The following is a 27,763-nucleotide window of genomic DNA, read 5'->3' on the forward strand; positions in this document are numbered from 1 at the left end:
AAAAATACTAAACGTCATTTCCTTATTTTTGAATATCAGTTCTCTTTTATGTCACGACACAGACAGGTTTTGTGGAACGGGATCTCTTCCTTGTTATCATTCAAAGACAACTTACCTTGTTTAGTTGCTGCAAGAACCGCATACATGAACTCAGAGAGGAGGGAAAGAATTTTGTTGCAGCTGTTATATTTGCTTTCAATAGAAGTAAAAAGATTGATTGACTGATCAATATGCTCCATAAGATGTGGTATACCTCTTTGAAGTTGTTCTGCTTTATTAAAGTTTTATTCTTCATAACAAGTTTACATGTTGCATTTTGGAAGCAGCAAAAACAATAATAACAGCTAATACATCCACTTTTCCCCAACTATTTTCAGTGTTGTCATACTTTTGATGTCACTTGTTTCTTCGAGAACAAATTTAAATGTTTTATACACTTGACATTTTGACATGAACTTGTTGTCATGAGGTGGTTAATATTAATCCATTTTGAAAAATAAATGCCAGAAATGGATGGGAAGAATGACCCCTCCACAGAATGTCGATCACTCCTCTTTTAAAATGACCCTCATTTTAGGATACACAGTTTTCCTGCTCCTCATGAATGACCTTCTCTCTGTCACGGGAAACAACATTCCACTCATAAGTTGGTTTTGTGTTTATTAGCAATATCTGTGAGGCACTTACTCCACCGTTCTGTTCTGCATTCTTTTCTGAAATGATTGCATAGGTGTATAAAAAACAACTGATTATGTGTGATAGTGATTAGCCTTAACTGCATTCCAGTTACACAAGATAAAGGTTACGTGATATTTTGATGATATTTGTTGTTTCTGTATGGCACAGTAATTTATTTCTTGCTGTTTAAAAACCTCTTTTTCTGTTGTTCATTGTCTGTCACTCTTTCTTTCTCTTTCTACAGATGTGTTTTTCTCTATCTGTCTGGCTCTTATGGTGACAAGTCTCCTGGAGACTATTCTCATTACCAATGTTCTGTGTGGGTCTAAGAACTACTCCCGCCTGCCACACTGGGTCAGAGTTGTGTTTCTAAAGTTCCTGGCGCAACTCGACTGTAAATTACACTGATTTATGAAATAAATCAAGGTGTCTGCTGTTTTCTTCAGTTTGTTTTCGGAGACAGCTTCAGAGTAGTGTCTACGAAAAACATCAGTCCACTGACAAATGTGTACTATATTTGCTTCTATTATATATCAGTAATCTTGTGAAAATCCTTAGTATCTGCTGGTGTTTGATTTTATGCACAGATATATACTGACAGAATATTGATTGCTTGCCAGTTTTCTCATTATGAGTCATTATGAGAGAGCCTTGTTTTCACTTACACTTCCATCTGAATATGCTGCACACATGATACTGTCAGTTGAATTGATGCCTTTTCTAAATAAACTACTGCCGCCAAAAATAGAAGATTCTGCAAAGTTTAATATATGTGTAATTTGGTTACAACAGCAACAACAAATATATAGAACTTTAACAATATGTTGTTGCTGTAACCAAATTGACCACGCAACTGCCCATAAGATCACCTGGGCAGAACTTTGGAAGTCAGAACAAGCTACACTCAAGTTTCTGATCCAGTCAGTGTATGATGTCCTTCCAAGCCCATCCAGCCTGCATTACTGGGGTCTAACCAATACCCCGGTATGTCCACTGTGCCTGGCAAGAGGTTCCCTGGGGCACATCTTGAGCTGCTGCCAGAAAGCCTTGGGAGAGGGGAGGTACAGGTGGCACCATGACCAGGTGCTGAAGGCAGTGCCTGACAAGATTTGCACTGGAAACCAACAGAGCCTTTATTCTTCAAAGATTGAGGGTAATCCAAAAGCAAAGTCAAAACAATGTCCAAAGTCAAAAACTAAGGATTCAGTCCGAAACATAAATAGGTGGAGCAAGGTAGCGAGCAAAATTAACAAAAATAGGAAAACACAAGGACAAATCACGAAACCGACAGGGAACACAAAAAAAAAACAGAACAAGGAAATAGGCTGATACATACAAAGTATGGGAAACCACAATGTCTAATAAAGAAAAGAGAAAGACAGGCAGGGCATAAATAGAGACATAACAGGTGAAACTAGGGCACACATTCTCCAACCTCTAGACCACGGCCACCCAACAAATGTGTGGGTAACCATGAGGCACGGACGGGGTTCGAACCCGTGATCTTCGGTTTACGAGACCGACGCCTTACCACTTGGCCACCGCGCCTCGTACCTGGATGGATGTGGAGTGGATAGTGGAACTGGAGTCCATGACAGTAAGGTAAACACAGCGCTCCTGGAACTGATTTATTTTGTATAGATTTGATTAGGGTGGATGATGAAAGGTTCCTCATTTGTTTGTGTACCTCTGTGGTTGTGCACCATTTTTCATATTTCTCTCTGTTGGTTTTTCCATGAGAAAAAAACAAAAATCTGTGGATAATTGACAGAGTGGTTAACAATAAATGAAACTTCTAATTTAGTAAATATGATTATGTACATTCTGAGGACTGAAATATAGACGGCAAATTTGATTATTGCAGGACAAACAAGTTTCATTCAGATGTCCTCTTTCAGGATGAAAAAGCTCAAATCTTGGAAACAGCACTTTGGCTGGAGTTGGTAAGATTTCTATGGTAAGATGGTAAGATTTTCTATTTCAACTTCCAAACAGCAACTCTCTAACCTCTCCTTTGCACAATAAATTGCACTAACTGCACTAACACCCCAGACAGCTCACCTACCTGCACAATGCCAATGCTGTTGCCAGTAATTCACTGTCCATGTCAGGTATGCTTGTTATGTCTAGGTCAGATGAATATGTAGTCTACTTAGCTATGTTGCCCAATAACACCCTAGTACATGTTGCTTGGCAATATACTCACTGATGCGGTTTATACAACAAGAAGTTGTCTGAAGATCAACATGCCCTGGGGCGTTTCTAGGCATAGGCTCACTGGGAGCCCCACATCCCCACCACCCGCCCCTTAAAAAATACATATATTTGGGGGGCAGTTCAATCTATACGTATTTTTAATCATAAAAATGAAACGAATAGATCAAAGATCAAAGCCATCATGGGCACAGTTTAGAAAACAGAGGAAAGATGAGGGAGAAAGGAGACAAAAGTATAGAGATATGTTTAAAAGCATCTGTCTCTGGTTTTAGCTGAAATGTAGTGCACTAACCTAGCTAACTAGCTAAGCTAGAACTACATAGAGTATAGTAGGACGCAGCAGCTAAGCTACATAGCTGTGTAGTAGCTCTATCATTAATGTTGTATTATTAATGTAGATGCAGCATCAATGTCGTCATTCATCCAGTGCAATTTTTGGAAAGCAGGCTAATTTGAGGTGCTATATCACATCTATACACTATAGGGAGCAGTGTGAATTTCTTTTTGTCAACACAAGTGATGAGGAAAGTGTTCTCAAGGAACCAGGTGGAAGACTGGAGGTCGAAGAGATTTAATCTTTTAAAATGAAGGCGTTAAGTAAATCTTCCCTTTTTTTCGTTCCTAAGAGGGGATTAAAACTTAACGTGTAGACGAAATTTCAAATTTTCAAAATTGTGTGAATTAGTTTACCTCAAATCCGTCTGCATTCTCCACGAATTTATGCCTGGTGGTGCTCGAGCGTGTGATTAACACAGTTAGCATGACATGAGACATGAGAGCATGTGCTCAGGCAGCGGGCAAAGGTTGGAACCATTCTCCATTCTGCAAAACAATGAGAGTCACATTAAGATGTTGCTTTGTTGTTCTGAATATTTGCACTTTAGAACTTCATTTATTACTATGTTGCAATCAAATATGACATATGCTCTTTTTTGTTTACCTTTTTTGCACACCTGCTGTTATTTATTTCATGTTTATGATAGTAAAATTGAAAAGTGTTATTTCTCCTGAGATGGCACTTTTGGGGTGGGGGTGGGGGCGGGGTAAAGATCTTGCCTAGGGCACCAGAATGGCCAGAAACGCCACTGAACATGCCGATTGTGGATTCCTCTGAGGGTTTAATATTTTTCCATGAAATGTTTTTTTTTCTTCCTATGACTGCACTCAAATTCAGTCTAAAGATGGAAAGTTCTTCCAGTGCCACATCTTGGGTACTACAGGGTAGTAAGACAGTAAGACATTAAAGTTTATGAGTCGACCTGACCAAACCCTCACTACATACACTGAAAGTCTGCGTGACTCCATAAACTTTTAGACCATATATGAATAAGATACAAACCATGTATCAATGGTATAGATTTAACAAAATGATTCACCTTTCTGATCATTCAGGATGTTGGAAAAAATGTGTGCCGCAGAGGGTTAAGATATGTAAAGATGTGTCTTTCTCTAAAAGACCGCCACATCATGTGTGCTGTATTTCATAGAAAGGTGAGGCAGTTGTGAACTTTGTTCCAGACGGAGGCGTTCTCTTCTGCTCTAGGCAGAAGCATTCTCCTCTCTTTGTTTCGCTATGACTGAGACAAGCCATGTGCGTTACGGTTACGGCCGTATTTTCATTTATTTCCTTATGTTTCTACTGTTTTCCCTTTTCCTCGTGCCTCTCGTGCTCCCCCTGGTGTTTTTGTGACTCTCTGTGTTGTGTGTATGTGTGTGTGTGTGTGTGTGTGTGTGTGTGTGTGTGTGTATGTGTGTGTCTGTGCTGTGGGCGTGGCTTTCCCTCTGTTCCCAGATTGCCTATCAGCCTACACACCTGCAGTCCATCTCCTAATCCACTCGACAGTATATCTATCGGTTTTTCACCCATTCTCCACCGGTTTGTTGCTTCAGACAGTGCGGTAGAGCTTGTTCCTCTGCCATCAGAATTGTGTATTCTACCTGTTCTCGTGTTTGCTCAGTTTGCTTGTCTCCTTGCGTTCAGGATTACCCCCTCATCTGCCTGTTTCCCCTGCCTGCCTCTCATCTGCCAGCCAGCCTTCCAGCCACATTCACAGCCCGCCTTCCCTGACCTGCTCTGCCTGTTCCGCCAGCCATTAGCTCCCTCGCGCTCACTGCTTTCACTGCTACCTCCTATTCATCTCACTCACAAAATCTTCAATAAACGAATTGTTTATTTTCACTCCACGCTGAGACTGTGTTCTGCATTTGGGTTACTCTGTTGTTTGCAACAATGTGTAGATGAATAGCGTGCATCTCACTAACATTCAGCTCAGCCCTGGCCTCTGCCTGAACACATCCTGCTGCCTCCACATCGTCACCCTTCACTGTCTAGCCCACCCAGTGTCCCACCAAATGGGGTCAATAGTCAAGGTCCAGGCACCCACATCAAGTCACAGTAGCACGTCCCTCTTTCGGGTCAAAGTCGTCTATAGTTCTCCTTGTTTTTTTGTATTAGTGTTCAAGTGCATGCATTGCTCTGTTTTCTTCACAATGCATATGAGAATCTTTCTATGAGACTGCACTATCCATCTGGTGTTTTATCGTTCTTTTATTGTTACTGCCAACTTTCCAGCATTAATTTATGATGATGACTATGAACGTTGATGTTAAAAGATTTGATGAGGTTTGTTTCAGTTTGTCCTGTTTTACTAGATATGAGTTAGAATTAAAATGTTTATACTAACCTGACATTAACACCAGCTAGAGTAATCACTTAGGTTAAATGTTTGTTTTATCAGTTTAAACCTAGATGTTATTATTTTAGATCAGATTTACTTTAAACAAAAAATTCTCTCATACACACACAATCCTTAACAAAACACATGAACTTTTCCTCCACTGGATGGAGTTAAAACCTCCCACTCATTTGAACTACCTCTCAGTTGCAATTCTTAGTAAAATCCAAAAGGAGCTAAAAACAGTATATATGTTTTGTTAACTGTTTATGTCGATACCAGCTGCAGTATCAAAATATTACATTTCACAGTCATTACTCTCCGAAGTTTAAGATAACTGACAGAATTGTGTTGCTATCATGGAATATCAATGGATGCAGTATAGCAAACGCATATCGGTATTGTAAATGACCCTCAAACACCTGTGAAGTAGTCATCATGTTTCGGTTTCCTCTTCTAAATGGACATCATTCCAGCGGCATTGAGCCTATCCATATAAATACAGCACGAACTAAAGTTCAGACAGAACACAAGGCAAGCTTTCCTGTCAGTAAACCAAAGTGAAGAAAAGCCATGTCACTGACCAGCGGCGAAACATTTTCCTCGAGAAAACTAGGGAGCACTTCCAAGACCAGTGGAGTCTCACGTTTGATGACAACATTGAGGAAATCCAACAAGGCAGTGGTGGGTGGTATCAGTATATCCGTGGGTCTTTTGCAAGGTAAGAAAAGCCTTCATCCATTGAGGGCATGAATGAGAGCATTCATTCATTATTTGGCAAAATCCTATTAGATATCCAATAGTTTTTATATATTATATGTTACGGGCAAATGAGGCTGAAAAATGAATCACTCTTCTAAAATTGCTAGAAATTGCTAAAACATCACAGCCAGTAATGTTTTAATTTCCAGTTATGTTTTTTTCAAGTCCATGTTAATGGTCACATCATGTGCAAGACATTATACTGATCTGTTCAGTTCATGTTTATAACTTCCTGAAAATGTACTGGCTCCCTCTCCAGGTTCACATGCTCCTTATGCAAAAGATCCTGGCCCTCCAAAAAGGTATTAGTCATCTTCCATTTCGCCTTATTTCATGATAAAAGAGAGGGAAAGGTGAAAGTGAGATGCTACAGACATAAACGCAGGAGGTGTCTGCAGGCTCAGATGGAAGAACCACTTTTTACTGGGGAAAATATTAAAGTTTTGGTGGACAAGATCACTGAGAAGATCCGAATGAGATGTTACAATGAAAACATAAGAAAACAAAATAGATTCTATCAGTTCCATGGACAGGTCAATGGACCACATGAGAGAGCCCACTGTGAGGCATGCCTGAAAGGCATCTGCAGAGATGGCAAATGACATTCACATATTCACTACCTGACTACACAAAAACGTCAGTGGACATTTCGACAGATACCATATCAAATAAAGAATGACAGTGTGCAGAACTTCACTGAACCTTTACCTTCGCATTGAACAAATGAACTTTTCACCACAAGCAATATAGATTCCTTAAAGATGATATACACTCAGCTCTGAGTTTGTAATGGTTTGGGTTAAGGACATAATTCAACTGTACTTGTATTCGAAAATATGTCACAGCTACATAATAATTTTTTAAGCGTGATTCAGGCAGATCAACCGGAAGGGAAAACTACATCTGATGAGCATTTACAAGGTAAACTGAGAAATTCAATTCACTTAAATAATTCAAATAATTTTAGGAAACCAACTCCCTTAAAGCATCAGAGCTTGAACAGCAAATTTAAGTATTCAGTGTCTGCTCCAGTATGAAAGCAAATGCAAGTCTTGATGTTACTAAAATTTAAATACATAATCTAAAATGACATATTGACAGTAAGTTAAGCTTACTTGATCGAGTATATGCTTTCAACAATATGTGTTAAAGCTCAAATCATTTTGGTATATGTCACTCAACCTCGACATTTTGATGTGACATAGAATGTGTTATGCTGCAACACAGCACATTGTGTTGTGTTAGTCAATTAACTTGAATTTTTATAGGTTTTTTACATTTAGTAATTTACCCAAGTCCTTACCCAGGATAAATTATATTTTTACTATGCTGCCTTTGTTGGTGTTGCCTTAACTTGGTGTTAAGTGTCCTAAGGCTCAAGCGTAGTTTGTAGTTACACCATCCTCATCCTACCCAGCTCTACAACAACCAACACCACACACAGGTCAGTTTGGCAAGAGAAGACTACACTTTGACTAATTTACAGGGCTGGTGGCTTTTCACATGCGTCTAGACAAGAGCCAGCGCAAGGGGACAGTTAAAGCTCGCCGCTTCCAGCAGGACTACAAGTAGCGAGATGAATGTCAAGGTGCTGATCGACAAGCTGATTGAGAAGATCCGCATTAAGTGCTACAAACAAATAAAATGGTAGAAAACCCAGAGCTTTGACCATGACCCTGAGGGACCCCATGAAAAGGCCCACTGTGAGGCCTGCAAGAGTGGTATTTGCAGAAGAGGCAACTAAGGGAGAATTTCAGTCAAATTTCAGCACCATGAAATAAGCAGAGGCTACTCCTATACATTCATACGACACCATGACAGAGAATTAACACAATACATGTCTACATTTTGAGTTTTTAAGGGATTTGTCACTCATTTATCTGATAGTCTCATCCATGAAGAATTTATTATGCAGTAGGTGCCTTTGTACAATGAATATTATATATATAGATGAGAACGCTTTTAAATGTCCTTTGAAGGGAGGTGTATTTTCCTTTCAATGTATTTAAAGTTTCCTGTTTGTCCATAATATTCACTTCAGTCAATTATAATATGAATAACTTGAGAGGGAATATACTACCTCATTTGTTTAACACCTTAACATATTTGTTTGATGTCTACGCATTCCAAAGCTGTTAACCTGTGTTTTTTTCAGGTTTCACTGGCATTCCGTTGCCATTTCATTTCTTTTTCTTTTTCTTCTTTTTTTTTTGATCCAGCATTACTGTATATTTATTTATTTATTTATTTTTATTTGGGGCTTATTTTCCTGGTTTGTAAGGAGGATTCAGAATAAACCAATTCCTGTTTCAAAAAACAGCTGAGTGACTCACTGAAACTCTGGGACCAGCTCACATTATGTCACTGATCAACATTGTCAACCACCCTGTCACTGATATTCAACAACAACATATCCTGAGTGAGAGGACAGGTAAACTGACAGGTATAGTTCACGATCACATGCTGAACTAGTGCAAGAATTTCAATGGTTGCTGTGATAGCGAACCTATAAAACAGACATTTACAAACATTTAAAGCTGAGAAACTATATTTAACTGAGATTATACTGTCATGATCATCATATGATTATAAATCTTTCTCAAACTGTCTCCTGGGCTCAGATGAGGAACTGTTTTGGGAACTGTCTTCAAATAAAGCAACACCACCAAACAGTCAATTAACAACTAAACTGGAAATTCAGACAGTATTAATCCTTCTTTCAAATTACAAGCTCTTTATGAATGGTACATGTCTGATAAAAATATATTACGTTACATGTTAATACATATTAGTATGATACATTAACAGAAATTTGTATGGAGTGACGGTGACAGATGGCATAATAGCTCATAGAATGTGTTGAAGTATAGTCAAAAATTACAATGACAAAGACAAAGTCACACGCAATGCAAATGTCAGTATGGTAAGTTTGATGTGAATTCATTTGCATTACTTTGTAAACTAGTTATGAATCAAAAGGCTTTGTCCTTAGGGAGACTACCTTTTCATGTCAAAAATGTTGATATTCCTGTCGGTCAAGAATAAACAGTCAAGTAGTCTTACAAGTCCAAAAATATAAGCATGGTTACTTCCTTACAAATGTCAGTATGAGGCAAGGTCAGCTGACCTGACCTGAATGTATTGTTGTCATAGAGACCAGCAGGCCTGTTTTATAAGCTATGTGTATGTAGGGCTGGATACAGTGCCCAACCTCAGAAATGTCCCACTGACCAATACATTTGCTCTGTGGATTTCTAGCCACACGTTTTGTGCTTTACATACCATTGTCTTTGTGTTTGTGGAGAGCACAAAGATGCCAATATGCATAGTATCATAAATTCCAACATGAGTCGTTTGACAGTTTGATGCCAAAGTTGGTCAGTCTGGTGGTACAAAATTTAGGTGTTCCATTCTAATTTGTTTATTCAAATCAGTAATCGGTATTTTAGACCCTGTACGTCCAACAGGCCAAATGCGGAGCCCAAGTCATTTATAAAAACATTTATTGTAAGAGTACCTGGTTCCAACAGAATCAAAGACACTCTTTACTGAAATTTGTAATGACTTATGCTTGAACTGTGCTCTAAATGGCAGAAGCGCATCAAACAAAATTTCAGGTAAAATAAATCTAAGTTCTTGTAAATAATTTAATATTTTATCATGTCTGTTTAGAGGATGTGTACATTTACATGTCTCATTTTCAAGGATGACATTTAACAATTTTTGAATAGGCTATGAATATATGTATACTGCATGATAGTATAGTACATCTATCAATACATTGTTAGAAACATCATTTAATTACATATGGATGTAGACATGGTTTCATCAGCCATTCCTGGGAGGTTAGCGTGCAGATATTTGAGTTAACCTTTCCTTCGGCCAATAATTAAAGTCTGAAACAAAAACGTGAGTGTGCTCTGAAGCCAGTCAGTTCCAACAAGTGAGTGAACTGAAGAGTTACAGATCATGAATATGCCTGTACTGTAGGAATGACTTCAGACAGCCTGAGGTCAAAAAACCATCAGGTCTAAAATAGTTATCGCACTCTGGTTTATGCAGAACAAACGATGGATTGCCAGTCATCTGGAATTCCTCTTCGTCATCTATGTCCTTCTCACACAGAGTAAGTGAACAGTTAACTAACTTGAGTTAGGAAAAGTATGCTGTGTTTAAGAAGGCGGCTCAGAAATTTGCTGCTCATTTTGTAAAGCTGCCTTTATTTGCATGAAACTTCAAGTCCTTGAGACTTACTTATCAAAATATAGTTGGTTTAATATGGAATTCTTTTCTAGAGACCTTCTCCTCCCACGCGTTGAGTAAAATGAGTCAAAGTGCACTCCGTGCAGTGGGAGCTGTCAGTTTTTATGGTGTCTCTCTGTCTTTTACTCCGTATGGCTGTTTGTCACTTTGTTTGTATGTTTGACTGTTTGAAGTGAGACGTGGCTATTTCTCTATGAAATCCTCTTTTGACATTGTTTTACCATATTTATTGAAAAAAGAGTTTGTTTATATATATATATATATATATATATATATATATATATATATCATTTGTTTAATTTCAGTGTCAAAAAAATGTAAGTGAAAGTAATTTCACAGTGTGTAATTTTTTGCGCCCTCCCACAGCTCCATATGTGAGATTTGCTGAAACGTTAAACTGCTCTGAACCCACTACACAGTCACTTCTAGCTGCTTTCAGAGAGAGCGTCTTCAATACATCTGAAGTTCGTCCAGTCTCTAACCTGCACACTCCCACTAACATTAGCCTTACTTTCACCCTCTATGGCATCCTGGGAGTGGTAGGTAGCTCTATGTGAATTTAATCATGACTGGTGAAATATATTTCTAATTACACTAGCCATACTGTTTGCAGCAGTGTGACTATTAGAACGATGTCACTGATATTCCTATTTTCTCTTAGGATGAAAAAGCTCAAGTTTTGAGAACGTTTGTTTGGCTAAGACTGGTGAGAGCTCTTTCCACCAAACATTAGCCTCTCCTCATCAAACTCAGAAAGCACAATTTTTGGGCTTGGTCAACAGAAAAAATTATTAAACAGTTCATTGGAATTATTTTGTTATTGTGGTAGGAGTGGAGAATGGAAAATGTGGGCTGGGATCCTACTGAATGTGGAACATCAGTAATTTCATTGCCTAGGACAAAGCTGTGGATGCCAGATATTGTCATCAATGAATTGTAAGTTCCATCTGATGTTTTTGTCATGGTTTTGGTATATATGCTACCTTGTGGTTTTTCCATCATCTCGACATTTCACAGTGGCTAGGTAATGGATTGTGAGAAAAAAATACTAAACGTCATTTCCTTATTTTTGAGTATCAGTTCTCTTTTATGTCACAACACAGACAGGTTTTGTGGAATGGGATCTCTTCATTGTTATCATTCAAAGACAACATACCTTGTTTAGTTGCTGCAAGAACCGCATACATGATCTCAGAGAGGAAGGAAAGAATTTTGTTGCAGCTATCATATTTTCTTTAAATAGAAGTTAAATTATCAAATTGATCAATATGCTCCATAAGATTTGGTATACCTCTTTGAAGTTGTTCTGCTTTATTAAAGTTTTATTCTTCATAACAAGTTTACATGTTGCATTTTGGAAGCAGCAAAAACAATAATAACAGCAAATATATCCACTTTTCTCCAACTACTTTCATTGTTGTCATACTTTTGATGTCACTTGTTTCTTCGAGAACAAATTTAAATGTTTTATACACTTGACATTTCGACATGAACTTGTTGTCATGAAGTGGTTAATATTAATCCATTTTAAAAAATAAATGCCAGAAATGGATGGGAAAAATGACCCCCCCGAGAGATTTTTATGATTTGTCAGAAATTGTATCAGATGTCTTGAAACCATCATTATTAATGTTTCAGCAACTGATTATTACTATGAATCATTCTTGTCTTGCAGCATGGATGAGAACAAAGCTCCCGCCACATATTATGTGTATGTGAACAGTACTGGTTATGTGAGAGATGGTCGGCCATTTAATGTAATCAGCTCCTGCAATCTTGACATCTACACCTTCCCCTTTGACATTCAGAACTGCACCTTCACCTTCAACTCGTACAAGCACAATGGTAACACGGCTTTGCTAAAAACCACAAAACAAATATTCTCTTTGGCAGTTGTATTTTCCACAGGCTGATATGTCTTGATTTCTCCTTGTGCAGTTTTGGATGTTCAGCTGGAGTTCGGCAACACAGCAGAGGAGATACTGCAGATTTCCCGGAACGTGATGCAAACCAAAGGGGAATGGGAACTGATTGATATAAAAGCCATCAAACCCAAAATACTGAGCTATGATGAACACACATGGGATAGCATTATTTACTATGTGAGAACTTATAAATCAAAACCTCTGAAGACAATGAATGTTTCCAGAAAATTTCTCACATGTCAAGTAGAGATGCCTAAGAGTTGAAGCATTATTAAGGTTTTGTCATTGCATGTTTGAGCGTACTGTATATGGCATGCAGTGTGCTTTCAAATTACATTTAATGAATGTTCTCACATGTGTTCATTGCAGATAGCCTTGAAACGTCGAGCCACTCTGTACGTGGTGAACCTCCTGATCCCAAGCTGCTTCCTCCTCACTGTGGATCTCTTTAGCTTTCTCCTGCCCCCACAGAATGTCGATCGCTCCTCTTTTAAAATGACCCTCATTTTAGGATACACAGTTTTCCTGCTCCTCATGAATGACCTTCTCCCTGTCACGGGAAACAACATTCCACTCATAAGTTGGTTTTGTGTTTATTAACAATATTTATGAGCCACTTACCCCACTGCTCTGTTCTGCACTCTTTTCCAAAATGTTTGGATAGATATCTCAAAAACAACTGATTATGTGTGACAGTAATTACCCTGAATTGCATTCCAGTTACACAAGATAAAGGTTACATGATATTTTGATGATATTTGTTTTTTCTGCATGGCACAGTAATTTATTTCTTGCTGTTTACAAAACCTGTTTTTCTGTTGTTCATTGTCTGTCACTCTTTCTTTCTCTCTCTACAGATGTGTTTTTCTCTATCTGTCTGGCTCTTATGGTGGCAAGTCTCCTGGAGACTATTCTCATTACCAATGTTCTGTGTGGGTCTAAGAACTACTCCCGCCTGCCACACTGGGTCAGAGTTGTGTTTCTAAAGTACCTGGCACGACTCGTCTGTGCGGCCAAAGATCCCAGTGACCAAAACCCAACTGCTGAAGGTATCAGCAAGGCCTGGAGCTGTAAATTACACTGATTTATGAAATAAATCAATGTGTCTGCTGTTTTCTTTAGTTTGTTTTCTGAGACAGCTTCAGAGTATGTGAGTCTGTAAAGCATGAGCAGAGTGAGTTTGTGAAAAACATCAGTCCACTGACAAACATGTACTATATTTTCTTCTATTATATATCAATAATCTTGTGAGAACCCTTTTACAGAACTGAAGAATTCCCTCAGGTACTTAAGACTTTCACAGCTCTGAGATAAATCTGTTTTTGAGTGAAATTTAAGCCATTTCCTCAGCCACGTAATCATTAACCATTATTAATTATCATTCATTTTTGTCTCATGTATTATAAAAGAACACAAAGCCCTCACCACATATCAAAAACACAGATTTTATACAGGTCGCTAGTTCCCAAAACAGGTAGGCTTGGTAACTAGTTCCCAAACAAGTAGTACTTAGATTTCATGTGTACACACAAACAAACAATTATACAAATATGCAATACATATACATTAAATCATTTTCTAACAAAATTTCACCCGTGTTTCAAATCAGTGATTGAGAACTTAGAGATAACATCCGGTTCGGCAAAGGACGATGAGACTGGAGGTGCCGCTGGGGTAAAGGAAAGAACAGTGTCAGGTCTGGAGCAGCTGAAACAGATGAGCAATGACATCACAGTCATCCGTCATCATGTTGATCAACACTTCACCAACGATCCGTTCACCCAGGAATGGATCCATTTAGGCCAGGTCATCGACAGACTGCTTTTCAGCCTGTACATACTCTTCATCTCCGTCAGCTTCATCGTCATATTGATCATCTGGTTGTACTGGTACAACGCATAATCTGTGACATATTTTGTTGCAAGAGTGCACTCTTGCAAGAGTAGAGCTGAAAGCTAGTTTGATGCTTGGGAAAAAGTTTTAGAATCTGCTGGTGTTTGCTTTCATGCACAGATATATACTGACAGAATATTGATTGCTTGCCAGTTTTCTCAGTCATTATGAGAGAGCCTTGTTTTCACTTACACTTCCATCTGAATATGCTGCACACATGATATTGTCAGTTGAATTGATGCCTTTTCTAAATAAACTACTGCTGCCAAAAACAGAAGATTCTGCAAAGTTTAATATATGTATAAATTGTTTACAACAGCAAAAACAAATATATAGTACTTTAACAATATGTTGTTGTTGTTGCTGTTGCAAATTATTTACTGTCCTTTGACAGAATTTGCATATTTGCAGAATTTGGCATAAAATACTGTCATTCTCATATTTACAAAACTATTACACCCCTGTCATCTCTGACTGTTCTTTCATATTTAACATGTCACTCTAAGCACTAATGCAGTTTTTGGTTTTGGTTTTTTTCATGGCCCAAAGAGCAGCCAGCTCCAGCCCATGATCTACCACAACTGAAATAAATTTGCATTGAAATATGAAAATGAATATGTTATATGTTTATAAAATTAAATAAAATCTGTATACCACCTAGTAACAGTAGTGGCCTACAAATTTACTTCAGAGGCAAATAATTGTCACAAAAACAAGACACATTAGTTTACACACAAAATGATCTGTAGCAATTTACATAACTTCAGGATATAGGGACATATGATATAGATATAGATATAGATAAAGATATAGATATAGATGTATTTATACATATAGATATAGATATAGTTATACATATAGATAAAGGTATAGATATAGATGTAGTTATACATATAGATATAGATACAAAAAGAGATTTGGATGTTGCTTTTCATACCAGTGTTGAAGCCCACAGAACTTTGCTAAATATAAAAACTAAAGACAACTTTAAAAAGGCATTGAGTGCATTGAGTTGGATAGCTAAATTCACACACACCTATATTTCAGACATCATTGATCTGTTTTGTATCATCTCAGGTTATATGTTTTTGGCCTGTGTTGTGTTTTTCATGCACTGAGAAAACAGGGTTCCACCACAGACCCATCCCAGTGGCCATCAGATTTGCTCCATGGCTCGTCTAACTTACATTTTTCGTTTTGCATATTTCATGTATGTGTGTTATGTTGTGTGATTTGAGACAAACCGACATCAGAATTCTGGGAATGATAGTCGGAGGTCTGAGCATGTTGCCGTGTTGGTTAACAACTGATCGAGCCCTTTCTAATTTGTCTATGAAAATTAGCTGTCAGTATTTAGACAATGTTCACACTCACAGATGACATTCTGGGTCTGCTCTGGACCCACTTGAATCCAGGACATCGGAAACCATCACATACATTCAGATACATTGACATCCTGACTAATGGCTTTTATTCATCCATCAAAATCTCAGGTAAAGTAAACACACTGCTCCTGGAACTGATTTATTTGGTATAGATTTGATTAGGGTGGATGATGAAAGTTTCCTCATTTGTTTGTGTACCTCTGTGGTTGTGCATCATTTTTCATATTTCTTTCTGTAGTTTTTTTCCATGTGAAAAAAGCATCTATAGACAATCAACAGAGTGGTTAACAATAAATGAAGCTTCTAATTTAGTAAATATGATTATGTACATTCTAAAGACTGAAATATAGACAGCAAATTTGGTTATTGCAGGAGAAACAATGGGCTCTGAACAACATATTTCTCATCTACTGCCTGTTTACGCACAGTAAGATTTTTCTAAATTTCTAAATTTTCTTTATTATGCTGAAATAGTTTTTAAAATCCTAATAAAAAATGTAATATATCCTACTTTTGAAAGATGCATGGATGTGTTTGTATTAACAGCCTTCTGCGTAACAACATCCATAAACTGCTCCCAACCCAATACATGGTCACTTCTGGCTGCGCTCCGTGACAACATCTTCAACAAGACAGACGTGCGTCCTGTCGAAAGCCTGCAAACTCCCACAAACATCAGCATCTATTTCACTGTCTTTGCCATTCTTGATGTGGTAGGGAGTACTTTTCATATTTACTGAACACAATGACATATGAAACAGACAGTCATGCTACATACAGTATATATGTATCAGTAATGTGAAGTTTCATTCAGACGTCCTCTTTCAGGATGAAAAAGCTCAAATCTTGGAAACAGCACTTTGGCTGGAGTTGGTAAGATTTTTATGGGATAGGGTGAGGTTTTAGAGTTACTTCCAAAGTATTAATGTTTTTCAGTCTACCATACATAAACAGTCATTGCGTAAAACCCTTTTAAATCAAAGGTTAGACATAATGTTCATTTCCGAGGTTTTGTGCTCTCTTTTGGACATGGTACTGCGTAAATGAAAAAACTACAGGAGCTGTGTTTTAAATTGCAGATCTGGAACATTGAGAACCTGAGCTGGGATCCTGATGAGTGTGGAGCATCTTCAATATCCCTCCCAAGGACCTCACTGTGGATACCTGACATTGTTATCAATGAATTGTGAGTCCCACAGGGCTGTAATTTACAAGCATCTTGAGAATATAATATACACATGTATCATAACTAAAATTAGTATTATAGCTGTAATTTTTTTTCCCTTAAACTAAACGTAATGATAACTGGTATTGTTTTCTGTAGCTTTGATAATGATGGTAAAATATTCACATTTGTCCTTTGTTCACTAATACTATTGTGATGCCAAAGTTTTATTACAATAATAACAAATTTAAAAGTAATGTTATTGTATTGTAAGGTATTATATTGATGTTTAGCTTTGTGATGCTTTGATAAGGGCAAAATTTACACACACACACACACACACACACACACACATATATATATATATAAAATGTATTGTATCTGTCCATGGATTAAAACCCATTTGTCTGTCTGAAAAAGCAAGCTAAGTTCCAGCAACACTCAAAAGTCTGACATTTCCACAGTCAACACAATAAAATGTTTATCTTCTTGTTCATTTTGTAGCATGGATGAAAACAGAGCTCCAGAGTCATACTATTTATATGTTAACAACAATGGCGTGGTGCATGACAGTTTGCCTTTTCACGTGATAAGCTCCTGCAGCCTTGACATCTACACCTTCCCTTTTGACATTCAAAACTGCACGTATTCATTCAACTCCTACAAGCACAACAGTAAGAGAGCTTCAATAAAAAGTCATGACTAATGTCATCTTTCGACTTTTGTTTCCTGACTTGCCTAATGCATTGTTACTGGCTTTTATAGGTCAAGATGTTCGGCTGCACATTGGGTTATCGGTGGAGGAGATGCTACGGGACTCATTTGAGGTCATGGAGACCAGGGGAGAGTGGCAGCTGATAGACCTGAAGGCCATCAAACCTCAGACTGACTATGAAGGGATTTCATGGGACACCCTTGTTTTTTATGTGAGAAGAACAAATAAATCCACTTAAAGTTACACACAGCTTCCGACAAGAGAAGGTTTCAGACCAGACGTGCCGAACCATGTCTAATTTTAATGCCAATCAAGTTTCATTCGGCTAGCTATGCGAGTGTTTTCAAAAACATTCTACCATGAGAAGCAGCAAAGTCACAAACATTTTCCCAACGTATAACCGATCTTCCTTGCAGATAGTCTTGAAGCGTCGACCGACTCTGTATGTGGTGAACCTGGTGATTCCCAGCTGTTTCCTCCTCGCTGTGGATCTCCTCAGCTTTCTTCTACCCCCTCAGAGTGTGGATCGCTCCTCTTTTAAAATGACCCTTATCTTGGGATACACAGTTTTCCTGCTCCTTATGAACGACCTTCTCCCTGTCACAGGACATAACATACCACTCATAAGTTGGTTTGAATTCCTCGCTGCGTTATCATATTCTAAACCAGAGATGACAGAATAAAACCAAATTGGCACTGTTATCATTTCACAAATTTTAGTATGTTATTACTTGTGCCTTTTTGTTGTTGTTGTAGTTGTAGTTGTTGTAGTTACTATCAGGCCAGCATTTTTAAACTTTTGCTGAATTTAACGTTGGACAATTTAATAATAACACTATTCTCTCTCTCTCTCTCTCTCTCTCTCTCTCTTTCTCTGCAGATGTGTTTTTCTCTATCTGTCTGGCTCTTATGGTAGCAAGTCTCTTGGAGACTATTCTCATCACTAATGTCATGTGTGGCTCTGCTAACTACCCCTGCCTGCCACACTGGGTCAGAGTTCTGTTTCTAAAGCACCTGGCACGACTCGTTGGTTTGGAAACGAAACCCACTGACCAAAAAACTACCGCTACAGGTAGACCTACAGCTGCAGAAATTTTTCTATCATTTTACTTTAGAAATTATTTTTGCTGTTATATGCTATTATATGATGCTTGAACATATAAAACATATCATTTGTTCACAGTGAAAATTGTGCATATATGCCGGTTGTAACACTATAGCCCCATTATAATCCTGTGTCTAATTTTATTATGTGTTTTATGTGTGTGTACATACAGCATGTTACTGTTGTGCTTATAGTTGTGTTCTATGTCCACAGTGACGAGCCAGGGCACCTCACTCTGCACTCCGGATCGAGTCTCAACTCAGTCTAAACATAAAAAGGACCCTAGTGAAACCTCCATCCAGCTAACAGAGCCAGGATTGGAGGAGTTGAGGAAAATGAGTAGGGATTTGCTAGCTATTCGGCAGCAACTTGGCAAGCATTTAGCAGAGGACCAGTTCATGGAGGAATGGATCCTTTTAGGCCAGGTCATCGACAGATTGGTGTTTGGCCTGTATGTACTCTTCATCTCTGTCAGCTTCATAACTATGTTAGTCATATGGCTGCATTGGTATAATCAGTAAATCTTTCACCAAATGTTTATATTAAGACATATCAGTCAATAACAATGAGTATTGCTTATGATTTATACATATGGGTAATTGACAAGTAATGTATGCATGTATATAAACCGATTCAGACATGTATATCGAGCTCTCTGTAATGTATCTTGTGAAGTGATATTGCTTCTGTAGATTTATAGCCTTTATGAATTTCAAAACAAGTCAGTCTTTTTACTGTCAGCTGATATAACTATACATTACTAAGACATAATATATTTACATGTTTTTTCAAAAACATTATTGCTTATTATAGTTATGTCTAAAATACATATTATACAATACATTTCTTTTAAAATATGTATTATAGGAACTTCGTGAAAGAGAAAAATGTCTTGTGCTAATTTAATTCTCATTTTACATTTTTGTCATACCTGTGAGCACAAGATAGCACTATCAATAAATCCACATGGTCAACTACATTATATCCTGAGATCAAGAAATTTTCAATTTATTGTTCTTAATTATTTTATGAATTACATATTGTTAAATGATGATGTAATAATAATGGACATCAATAGAAAGCACCTAATGGCAGCAGAAGATTCATCCAACACAAAGGTAGGGGTAAAAACTTATTCTCGATATATTATTGGTCCAGTGTAATCAAACAGACTAAATTTTCTCCAAAAAAGCCAGACATTGGATGCCAATGAGGTGGGGAAGGTGTTTTGGCTCATAGTTTCACATTTATGAACTTTAATTAGTGATTAATCAGTGATGCCACAATCAGGTATCTTACAGACAGATTAATCCAGGAATGATTGCCAGTTCTAATAGTGTTTTGCAGGTTCAAAATATAGTTCTGGGGTTAATTTTTGATTAACTAGATGATACTGTGAACTTTAAGCGAACAGATTTGCTGAGACATCTATGTGTATTTGACCTTTTAAATATGTTAGTCAATGCTGAATCTACACTCAGAATGATGGTGTCAAGCATTTGCATAACTTTTCAATCATTTAATAATTTTTGATTTTATTGTATTGTAGGTGCAGTGATATTTCATTTAACTATAGCATAAGACCAAAGGCCTAATTTATGTGTTGATATTTTTCACTTTGTGATCAACATTTTGTGCTATGTTTCAAACTAATTTTACAAAGAAAAACATTTTGAATTTGCTCGAGTCAAAATGAGTTCTTTTACACATGGAAATTCTTAGTGTCCTGTGTGCCAGTTTACTGTAGTAAGGTCAGAGTGTTTCTGACAGTTTTGGCAGTATGAACTAGTGCTGTATGTGGTTTACCACTGCAGCTTTATATTTGAAGTCTGAAGCATATTTAGGTCATATGAATATGTAGTCTACTTAGCTATGTTGCCCAATAACACCCTAGTACATGTTGCTTGGCAATACACTCACCGACGCGGTTTGTAAAACAAGAAGTCGTCTGAAGATCAACATGCCGATTGCAGATTCCTCTGAGGGTTGAATATTTTTCCATGCAATGTTTTTTTTTTTTTCTTCCTTTGACTGCACTCAAATTCAATCTAAGGATGGAAAGTTCTTCTGGTGCTACATCCTGGGTACAACAGGGTAGTAAGACAGGACTCATTAAAGTTTATAGGAACATGTTAATCAGTCCCGCACAAGAGTCGACCTGACCAAACCCTCACTACATACACTGAAAGTCTGCGTTGCATGACTTCATAAACTTTTAGACCATATATGAACAAGATACAAACCATGTATCAATGGTATAGATTTAACAAAATGATTAACCTCTCTGATCATTCAGGATGTTGGAAAAAATGTGTGCCGCAGAGGGTTAAGATACGTAAAGATGTGTCTTTCTCTAAAAGACCACCACATCATGTGTGCTGGATTTCATAAAAAGGTGAGGCAGTTGTGAACTTTGTTCCAGACGGAGGCGTTCTCTTCTCTGTGTTTAGCTATGACTGGGACAAGCCATGTGTAGATGAATAGTGTGCGTCTCACTAACCTTCTGCTCAGCCCTGGCCTTTGTCTTAACACATCCTGCTGCCTCCACATCGTCACCCTTCGCTGTTTAGCCGGCCCAGTGTTATTGCTGCTGAAACCCACCAAACGGGGTCAACAGTCAACCCCCAGCCACCCACATCAAGTCGCAAAGACGCGTCCCTGTTTTGGGTCAAAGTTGTCTGTAGTTCCTCTTGGGTTTTTTTGTATTAGTGTTCAAGTGCATGCATTGTTTTCTTCACAATGCGTATGTGAATTTGTCTATGAGACCACACAATCCATCCGGTGTTTTACTGTTGTTTAATTGTTACTGCAAACTTTGCAGCATTAATTTATGCTGATGACTATGAACGTTGATGTATTTTCTTGATATGAGGAATGTATGTTTGTGAAGAATATACATGTATGTCCTACAGCTTTGTTTTTAGTGGTTGTTTTTTGCCACATGCACAAATGCACAAATTTTCCATCTTGATCATGGAATCATTATTCTGTTGGTTAATCAAAGGCTCAACCTGAATGCTCCTCTTGTAAATCACCACGGACAAGAGCACCTCCTAATACAACAAAAATGTGAACTAAAACGTAAATTGAAAGAGTTACATAATAGTAAATTTTAAAATTACATTAAGATTTTAAAATTAATTTAAGGTTTACACATTGATTCTCTATTTGTAAAAATAGGCCAAGTCTCTGTGAACACCTGATTCAGTCATTGTTTTGTTGTAATTTGTTAATTTAAGGGGATGTGCAGGAGCCTGGACTTGAGGCATAGTGGAAAAACAGGTTATTTTCTCCCATGGATACATATGTAGCCGTGCAAAATAACACAATGCTTGAGTGGTTACTGGAAGTGTTAAAATAACATCGACCTAAGCATTGAGTTCTCATTGTGCAAGCTTAGCTATCAGCAATTGGACATCAGCTTACCAAACCCCACTAAAATAAGCTAATCTATACATCTGATGTCACGTACAGAATACAGGACAAAACAGCCAGAAAAAGAGCCAAGCAATAGAAAATGGGACAGCTATGGGGCTTTCTACTGTCCTCTTTTGCACTTCTGCTGACAGGTAATGAAATCTAAATCTGGCTGGGATATGATATGTTATTACGGTCATGCTGGCAGGGTGTGTTATTCTCATTGGTGCTGTTTGCACTGAGCCAAGCAGATAACTGGCGTGTGTTAGCGCCCTTCTATTTCCATATTGTATTTTCTTTACAGAATATTCTAACGCTGTACTGTTGCAATATTTTAAAAATAAATGTGTAGTCGCTGTTAGAGGAATTTCATGTCATACAGCCTTTATGGATGTTTTTATTTGTGAACTTTATTCTACAAGGTTCCTTAAAATTATGAGAAGAAATTGTGTCTAGCATCACTGTAGTTCCATCTTTCCTCAGGGAAAAATGTTACTTTTTTTGTTTGTTTTGTTGTTGTTTTTTCACAGTCATTCTATCTTTAAGAAAATCTTTGTTATTGTTGTTGTTGTTGTTGTTGTTTGTGATAGGTATAGTGACATTTAAAGATAGTAACTAATGCTGTGATCATGACCTAAATATCAAAATGATCACAACCAGCCAGTCACCATGTATTTTCCTGTGATATCACTATATCTTTATGGTGTTTGTAGTAATTACTGGGTAAACGTACGTTGTGGTGATCATACAGTGTCTCTGTGTGTGGGGGAGCTGCGCTGTCAAAAGGGCCACAGTGGCCCAACTTACGAGTCACTGCAAGAAGTATTTGACAGGAAGTCCTTCAGACCATCTGTCAACCTCAGTAACCCCACCATAACCAACATCTCCTTCACTCTCTACGCCGTGCTAGGAGTGGTGAGTGACCACAGCAGCGTGTGTGTGTGTGTGTGTGTGTGTGTGTGTGTAACTGTGTGGGTGTATTTCAAATTCTGTCATAAACTCAAATGCAAGACCACTTGTTACCTTTTCAGAACGAGAAGACACAGATTCTCACTACGTTCCTCTGGCTTCGGCTGGTGAGTTCCCCCAGCTTTTTGTTTGCTTGTTTGTTTTATCGGGGGGGGGGGGGGGGGTGACTAAGTATCAGGTGTGTGTGTGTGTATGTTTGCGGCAGAAGCCTACATTCACTGTCATTCGTCTGGGAAGGCTGGCATTACTGGATCCTAGCAATTGTTTCTCTATTAATCTTTATTAATCTTTCACTGACTTCCACATGAAGTAAACTGGATCTGAAATGGTCTTCCCTACGTTCTTGTGCAGTACTGGTTCCATGAGTTCCTCATATGGAACCCCGAAGAATGTGATGGAGTGACTAAGATATCCCTCCCTGTCAGAGACCTTTGGACACCAGACATCATTGTCTATGAGTTGTGAGTGTATCCTTTCAAAGGCAAACCTTTGCCCCGCCGAGTCATTCTTCACGGTCACAAGAGCCACACCACTCGCAGGTCATTGGATCATACACTGCACAAACATGCCTCATTCATAAAATCAATGAGTTGATGAGTCCTTCAACACCACTGTGAGCTGTGTTAGACAGGGACAGGCAAAACTTCATGCAGGAATGTCAATTTCCACAATTTCCAGGAGTGTTGACTTTAGCTTTAGAGAGATATATATAGATAAATTATTTATTCAACATTCAAACTCACCTATTCATCTCTCTCTCTGTCTCTCTGTCTCTCTCTCTCTCAGCGTGGATGACGATGTGTCGCAAGCTTGCCCATATGTCTATGTTAACCACACGGGCCACATCCGTTACGACAGGATGCTAAGGCTCGTGAGCGCCTGCAACCTGCAGATCTTCAGCTTCCCCTTTGACATACAGAACTGCACCTTCACATTCGGCTCCTACATGCATACCAGTAAATGCGTTCTATCCCTTTTGAACGATTTCTTCAGCTCAGCAATATTAGTAAATACACCGCCAACACATTTCCCCTCCTCTGTGACTCACATGACTGATACCTGTTTGTTATTCGTTTTTCTGCACTGACCGTTTTTTTTTTCCAGCACCGCCTCAGCTCGCAGCTTGTAGAATTGAAAATAAAATTTGTACTGGCCTGCATTTTCCAGGAATAAAATGAAAAACTGTGCACTAAGTCGGAAAAATTGCTGACACCAATTTAATTGCAGGATATTATAAGTTATGCAGTTTTTTTTTAGCGATTCGGTGCAAGTTTGCTATAGGAGAACATAGCCGTGCGCCTACGCAGTTTTTTTTTTTTAGATCCATTAAAATCCTCTGGCCTTAAGACTAATCGCCGTTATCACATTAACTGCGCAAAATTGACGTAGCTGAACTGAAATGGAAAAACCTTATCTGCCATACACACCCTGATTAGACGCATTTTACAATCCACTGCAGTGGAAAAAAAACAGCTCAACACTTCAAGGATGTATAATTGTGTTCCACACTGGATGTCGTGTGACTGAAAGCCTCTTATGTCGTATGATGTTCAGCTTTAACTTTTGCCAAACAAGTTCTTAATGAGCTCCACTCCCTTTTCCCCGAGTGACCTGCTAATACCTGTATCATTCTGTTACATCTACGCATAATTTAGGCCAAATTCTGTTTAGATGTTGTTTAGTTGATGTTGTTGTTGTTGTTTTTCTTTTTTAAAATATTTTAATTGTCTAATAATGCAAAATGTCATTTATAATATGATTGTGATGCATTTGTTTTTGTTTTTCGTTTAAAAGACAATAAGCAGAACATCATAAAAAAAAAGAAAAAGAAGATATGGAACCAGTGTCCAATGCATGTGTTTTCAGTAAAGGACGTGCGTGTGAGCCCTGCGTTGTCCTTCGAGGAGATGTCGGGAAACTCGAAGCGCTACCTGGAGGCCAGTGGAGAGTGGGAGCTGGTGGTAATCTTGGGAGAGTCTGACATCCTGCAGTTTGGCATTGATGAGTGGGACATCATTACTTTCTGGGTGAGACAGAGAGACTGATGATAAACTCACAGCAAGGCCCGTGACGAAACGAGACTGCTTATAAAGTACAGCTTCACAAAGACATTGTGTCTCCACGGGCTGGTTTCAGTGGAAGGCAAAGCTGGTATAGTGACACTTAATATCCTGTGGAAAAATTAACGTGTGCCTTGATCAGGAAATATTACTTATAGGTTGTTCCTGTGTGTGTGGAAGAACAAACTGAGAGGGCGAGGCGTATATGTGCATTCATTTTAGATTAACGTTCCAATTTTTTTTTTCAGCACAATGTAAAGAATAGAGCATGTTTCCTTTTGTGCACTGCACAGTAATCAGTATCTCTATGGTCTTTGTACCAGTATCAGTAACTCTAACACTGTAACATGATCACTGATATGATGCCACGCAAATACCAATGAACTGCTGTATTTTCTCCACTAGGTGGTGATAAAGAGACGGCCAATTCTGTATGTTGTCAACCTGCTCATCCCTAGCTCTTTCCTCATGCTCATCGACATTTTGTCATTCTACCTACCGCCCCACAGCGTTGACCGCGCGTCCTTCAAAATGACCCTAATCTTGGGCTACACTGTCTTTCTCCTCATTATGAACGACTTGCTTCCCAGCACCGCTAATGGAACTCCCATTATAGGTCAGTCTTCACTTGAAGAGTAACTCCAAAATTAAATTTACTGTAACAAAAGACTAACTCAAGCATACCTCTATACCAACATCTAACAAAAAACAGAAAACCTATGGATTTTAAAGGTGTACATATGAATCTGTAAATGCCTCGGAATGAATGACCAGTTATGATGCGTTGTTCCTTTTCGTTAGGTATCTATTTCTCAGTTTGTCTGGCCCTCATGGTTATTAGTCTCCTGGAGACGGTCGTTATCACCAACGTGCTCCATCATAACTCAATGAAATACCGAGAGGTTCCGCGCTGGGTCCGGATCTTGGTTCTGGGCTACATCGCTCGGCTCATATGTTACAAGCATCCCGATGATTCTCCATCCGAACCTGCTACGAAACCCGATGATACCGGTGCTTGGGTCATCCACCCATCCGCGCCTGTCTCCACCCAACATACAACCAGCACCGGTCAGACTTCTCTAATACACATCCAACACCAGTTCATCCATACGGTTTTTAAAGATTATTGTCATTATTATTATTATAACTTCCAGAAACAGGTCAAGATTCGTCAGTTAGCCTTCACCCAAGTGTTTCTGGCCTGGTGTTGACTCTGTTGCAAAACTCCATAATGGCAACTATTCAATGCTTCCCTTCTTGTTCTTGAGCAGGTTTTATAACTATGGATCACACAAATGTACACAGGATAAACAATGGCAAAAAAAAGGTGCAGGGGAAGAAATTCTTTTTCAGCACTGACCAAAGTTGTGCATTGTGTGTGTGTATGTTTTTTTTGTTGTTGTTTTTTTCCTTTCAACTTTGATTAACATTTGAATCATGTCATGATCCAGGCTCCGGGAGCTCGGTGCTGGCGGTGCCCGAGCTGAGGCAGATTTGTCATGACCTCAGAGCGATGCGGTCCCACCTCACAGCCCTACAGAAGGGCGAGGAACTGCTGGACCAGTGGTGTCACGTCGGCTACATCCTGGACTTTCTGCTCTTCCGCATCTACCTGCTCCTCATTACCTTCTATGCCGTAATCATCATCTGCATGTGGTGTATCTGGGTCTATCAATGAGGGGGGGGGGTGTCAGAGAGGTGGAGGTGGACAGGATCAGTGAGACGGTCTTCTGTTCTTTTTTTTTTTTTTCTCTCTCTAACAAGCAGAACGTAGGCGTCGGAATTTCTTATATTCACAAGCCATGTATGTGACACGGCTCAAATGTTTAAAAAAAAAAAATCTTTCATGTGCATTAAAAATTTAGATTTTATCTTCAAAGTCAGCTGAATATGCTAAAATAGCAAAATTTAAAAGAAAAAAAGTCTCGCCACTCAGGATCCTGTCTCAGAACGTTTTAGATACTTGAAATAGCCTAATTAGTAAATCTGTGAATAGATTTGTAGTACGTGAATAGTTAATATCACTTCTGTCCTTTGTTTTATTTATTCTAATTTACAGGAGTATAACCCTGATCTCCTACTGTGATGTAGGGGGGAATAAATAAATAACAACAGGTATTTGTATTTGTCCTGCCATTTGTATCTGTTAATTAATCTCCCTTTTTACCCCAAATGGCGCACGGCAGGATCTCAGTGTTTCAGGACCAACAAACACAACACAACACAACACGACACCAGAACAGTCTAGACAGTCTTTAATCATCAATATCATTATATAACAATGGTAAATTACATAAGTCACATACGTTTTCTCAGTAGTGCACTTAATCTCACCACAAGCCTCCAGTTTAAAAAAAAAGGCAGCTTATTTGTTAACACCAATAACCCCCACCCCCACCCCCACTCCCCCAGTTCATCAGCAGGATCCAGTGGAAAAAGAGACTCACTACTGATTAAAACAAAACTAAACAAAACAAAAACAAAAACAGTAACACAGTTTCACAAACAGCCATTTCAAAGCACATCTCTTCATT

At 38.4% G+C, this 27,763-nt stretch overlaps 3 protein-coding genes and 1 non-coding gene across 4 annotated transcripts; 3 read left to right on the forward strand and 1 right to left on the reverse strand.

The window, feature by feature from the left end:
* Positions 1–522: 522 nt before the first annotated feature.
* LOC115827315 (5-hydroxytryptamine receptor 3C-like) lies at positions 523–14,422 on the forward strand. The gene is made up of 13 exons (XM_030791123.1): positions 523–646; positions 923–1,072; positions 1,688–1,831; positions 2,157–2,275; positions 10,682–10,718; positions 10,980–11,134; positions 11,257–11,301; positions 11,425–11,531; positions 12,271–12,440; positions 12,534–12,697; positions 12,890–13,100; positions 13,378–13,569; positions 14,130–14,422. Exons 1-13 carry the CDS (start codon positions 523–525, stop codon positions 14,420–14,422), a joined length of 1,911 nt encoding a protein of 636 aa, XP_030646983.1.
* Positions 2,155–2,226, reverse strand: trnat-cgu (transfer RNA threonine (anticodon CGU)). The gene has a single exon. It is a non-coding gene; the product is annotated as a tRNA-Thr (tRNA).
* A 1,900-nt stretch (positions 14,423–16,322) lies between the features above and the next one.
* LOC115827317 (5-hydroxytryptamine receptor 3E-like) lies at positions 16,323–19,304 on the forward strand. Its single transcript, XM_030791124.1, has 8 exons — positions 16,323–16,511; positions 16,627–16,671; positions 16,878–16,984; positions 17,468–17,637; positions 17,729–17,889; positions 18,095–18,305; positions 18,559–18,761; positions 19,047–19,304. The coding sequence occupies exons 1-8, from the start codon at positions 16,323–16,325 to the stop codon at positions 19,302–19,304; spliced, it is 1,344 nt and encodes a 447-aa protein (XP_030646984.1).
* A 1,820-nt stretch (positions 19,305–21,124) lies between these two features.
* Positions 21,125–26,907, forward strand: LOC115827318 (5-hydroxytryptamine receptor 3A). Its single transcript, XM_030791125.1, has 9 exons — positions 21,125–21,178; positions 22,972–23,115; positions 23,232–23,276; positions 23,521–23,630; positions 23,956–24,125; positions 25,036–25,196; positions 25,635–25,845; positions 26,031–26,297; positions 26,681–26,907. The coding sequence occupies exons 1-9, from the start codon at positions 21,125–21,127 to the stop codon at positions 26,905–26,907; spliced, it is 1,389 nt and encodes a 462-aa protein (XP_030646985.1).
* The last annotated feature ends 856 nt before the right edge of the window (positions 26,908–27,763 follow it).

This window comes from Chanos chanos, chromosome 14 (assembly GCF_902362185.1).
Source record: "Chanos chanos chromosome 14, fChaCha1.1, whole genome shotgun sequence".
In the NCBI taxonomy this organism is placed as follows: domain Eukaryota; kingdom Metazoa; phylum Chordata; class Actinopteri; order Gonorynchiformes; family Chanidae; genus Chanos; species Chanos chanos.

Coding starts and splice junctions, on each gene's coding strand:
- LOC115827317 (XM_030791124.1), top strand. CDS start 16,323: ATGGATGTGTTTGTATTAACAGCCTTCTGCGTAACAACATCCATAAAC. Junction 16,985..17,467: donor GACATTGTTATCAATGAATT/GTGAGTCCCACA, acceptor TTCATTTTGTAG/CATGGATGAAAACAGAGCTC. Junction 18,762..19,046: donor CCGCTACAGGTAGACCTACA/GCTGCAGAAATT, acceptor GTCTCAACTCAG/TCTAAACATAAAAAGGACCC.
- LOC115827315 (XM_030791123.1), top strand. CDS start 523: ATGACCCCTCCACAGAATGTCGATCACTCCTCTTTTAAAATGACCCTC. Junction 1,073..1,687: donor GTTCCTGGCGCAACTCGACT/GTAAATTACACT, acceptor GCCTGGCAAGAG/GTTCCCTGGGGCACATCTTG. Junction 13,101..13,377: donor AAACAACATTCCACTCATAA/GTTGGTTTTGTG, acceptor CTCTCTCTACAG/ATGTGTTTTTCTCTATCTGT.
- LOC115827318 (XM_030791125.1), top strand. CDS start 21,125: ATGTGTCTTTCTCTAAAAGACCACCACATCATGTGTGCTGGATTTCAT. Junction 21,179..22,971: donor GTGCTGGATTTCATAAAAAG/GTGAGGCAGTTG, acceptor TGTGTGGGGGAG/CTGCGCTGTCAAAAGGGCCA. Junction 23,631..23,955: donor GACATCATTGTCTATGAGTT/GTGAGTGTATCC, acceptor TCTCTCTCTCAG/CGTGGATGACGATGTGTCGC.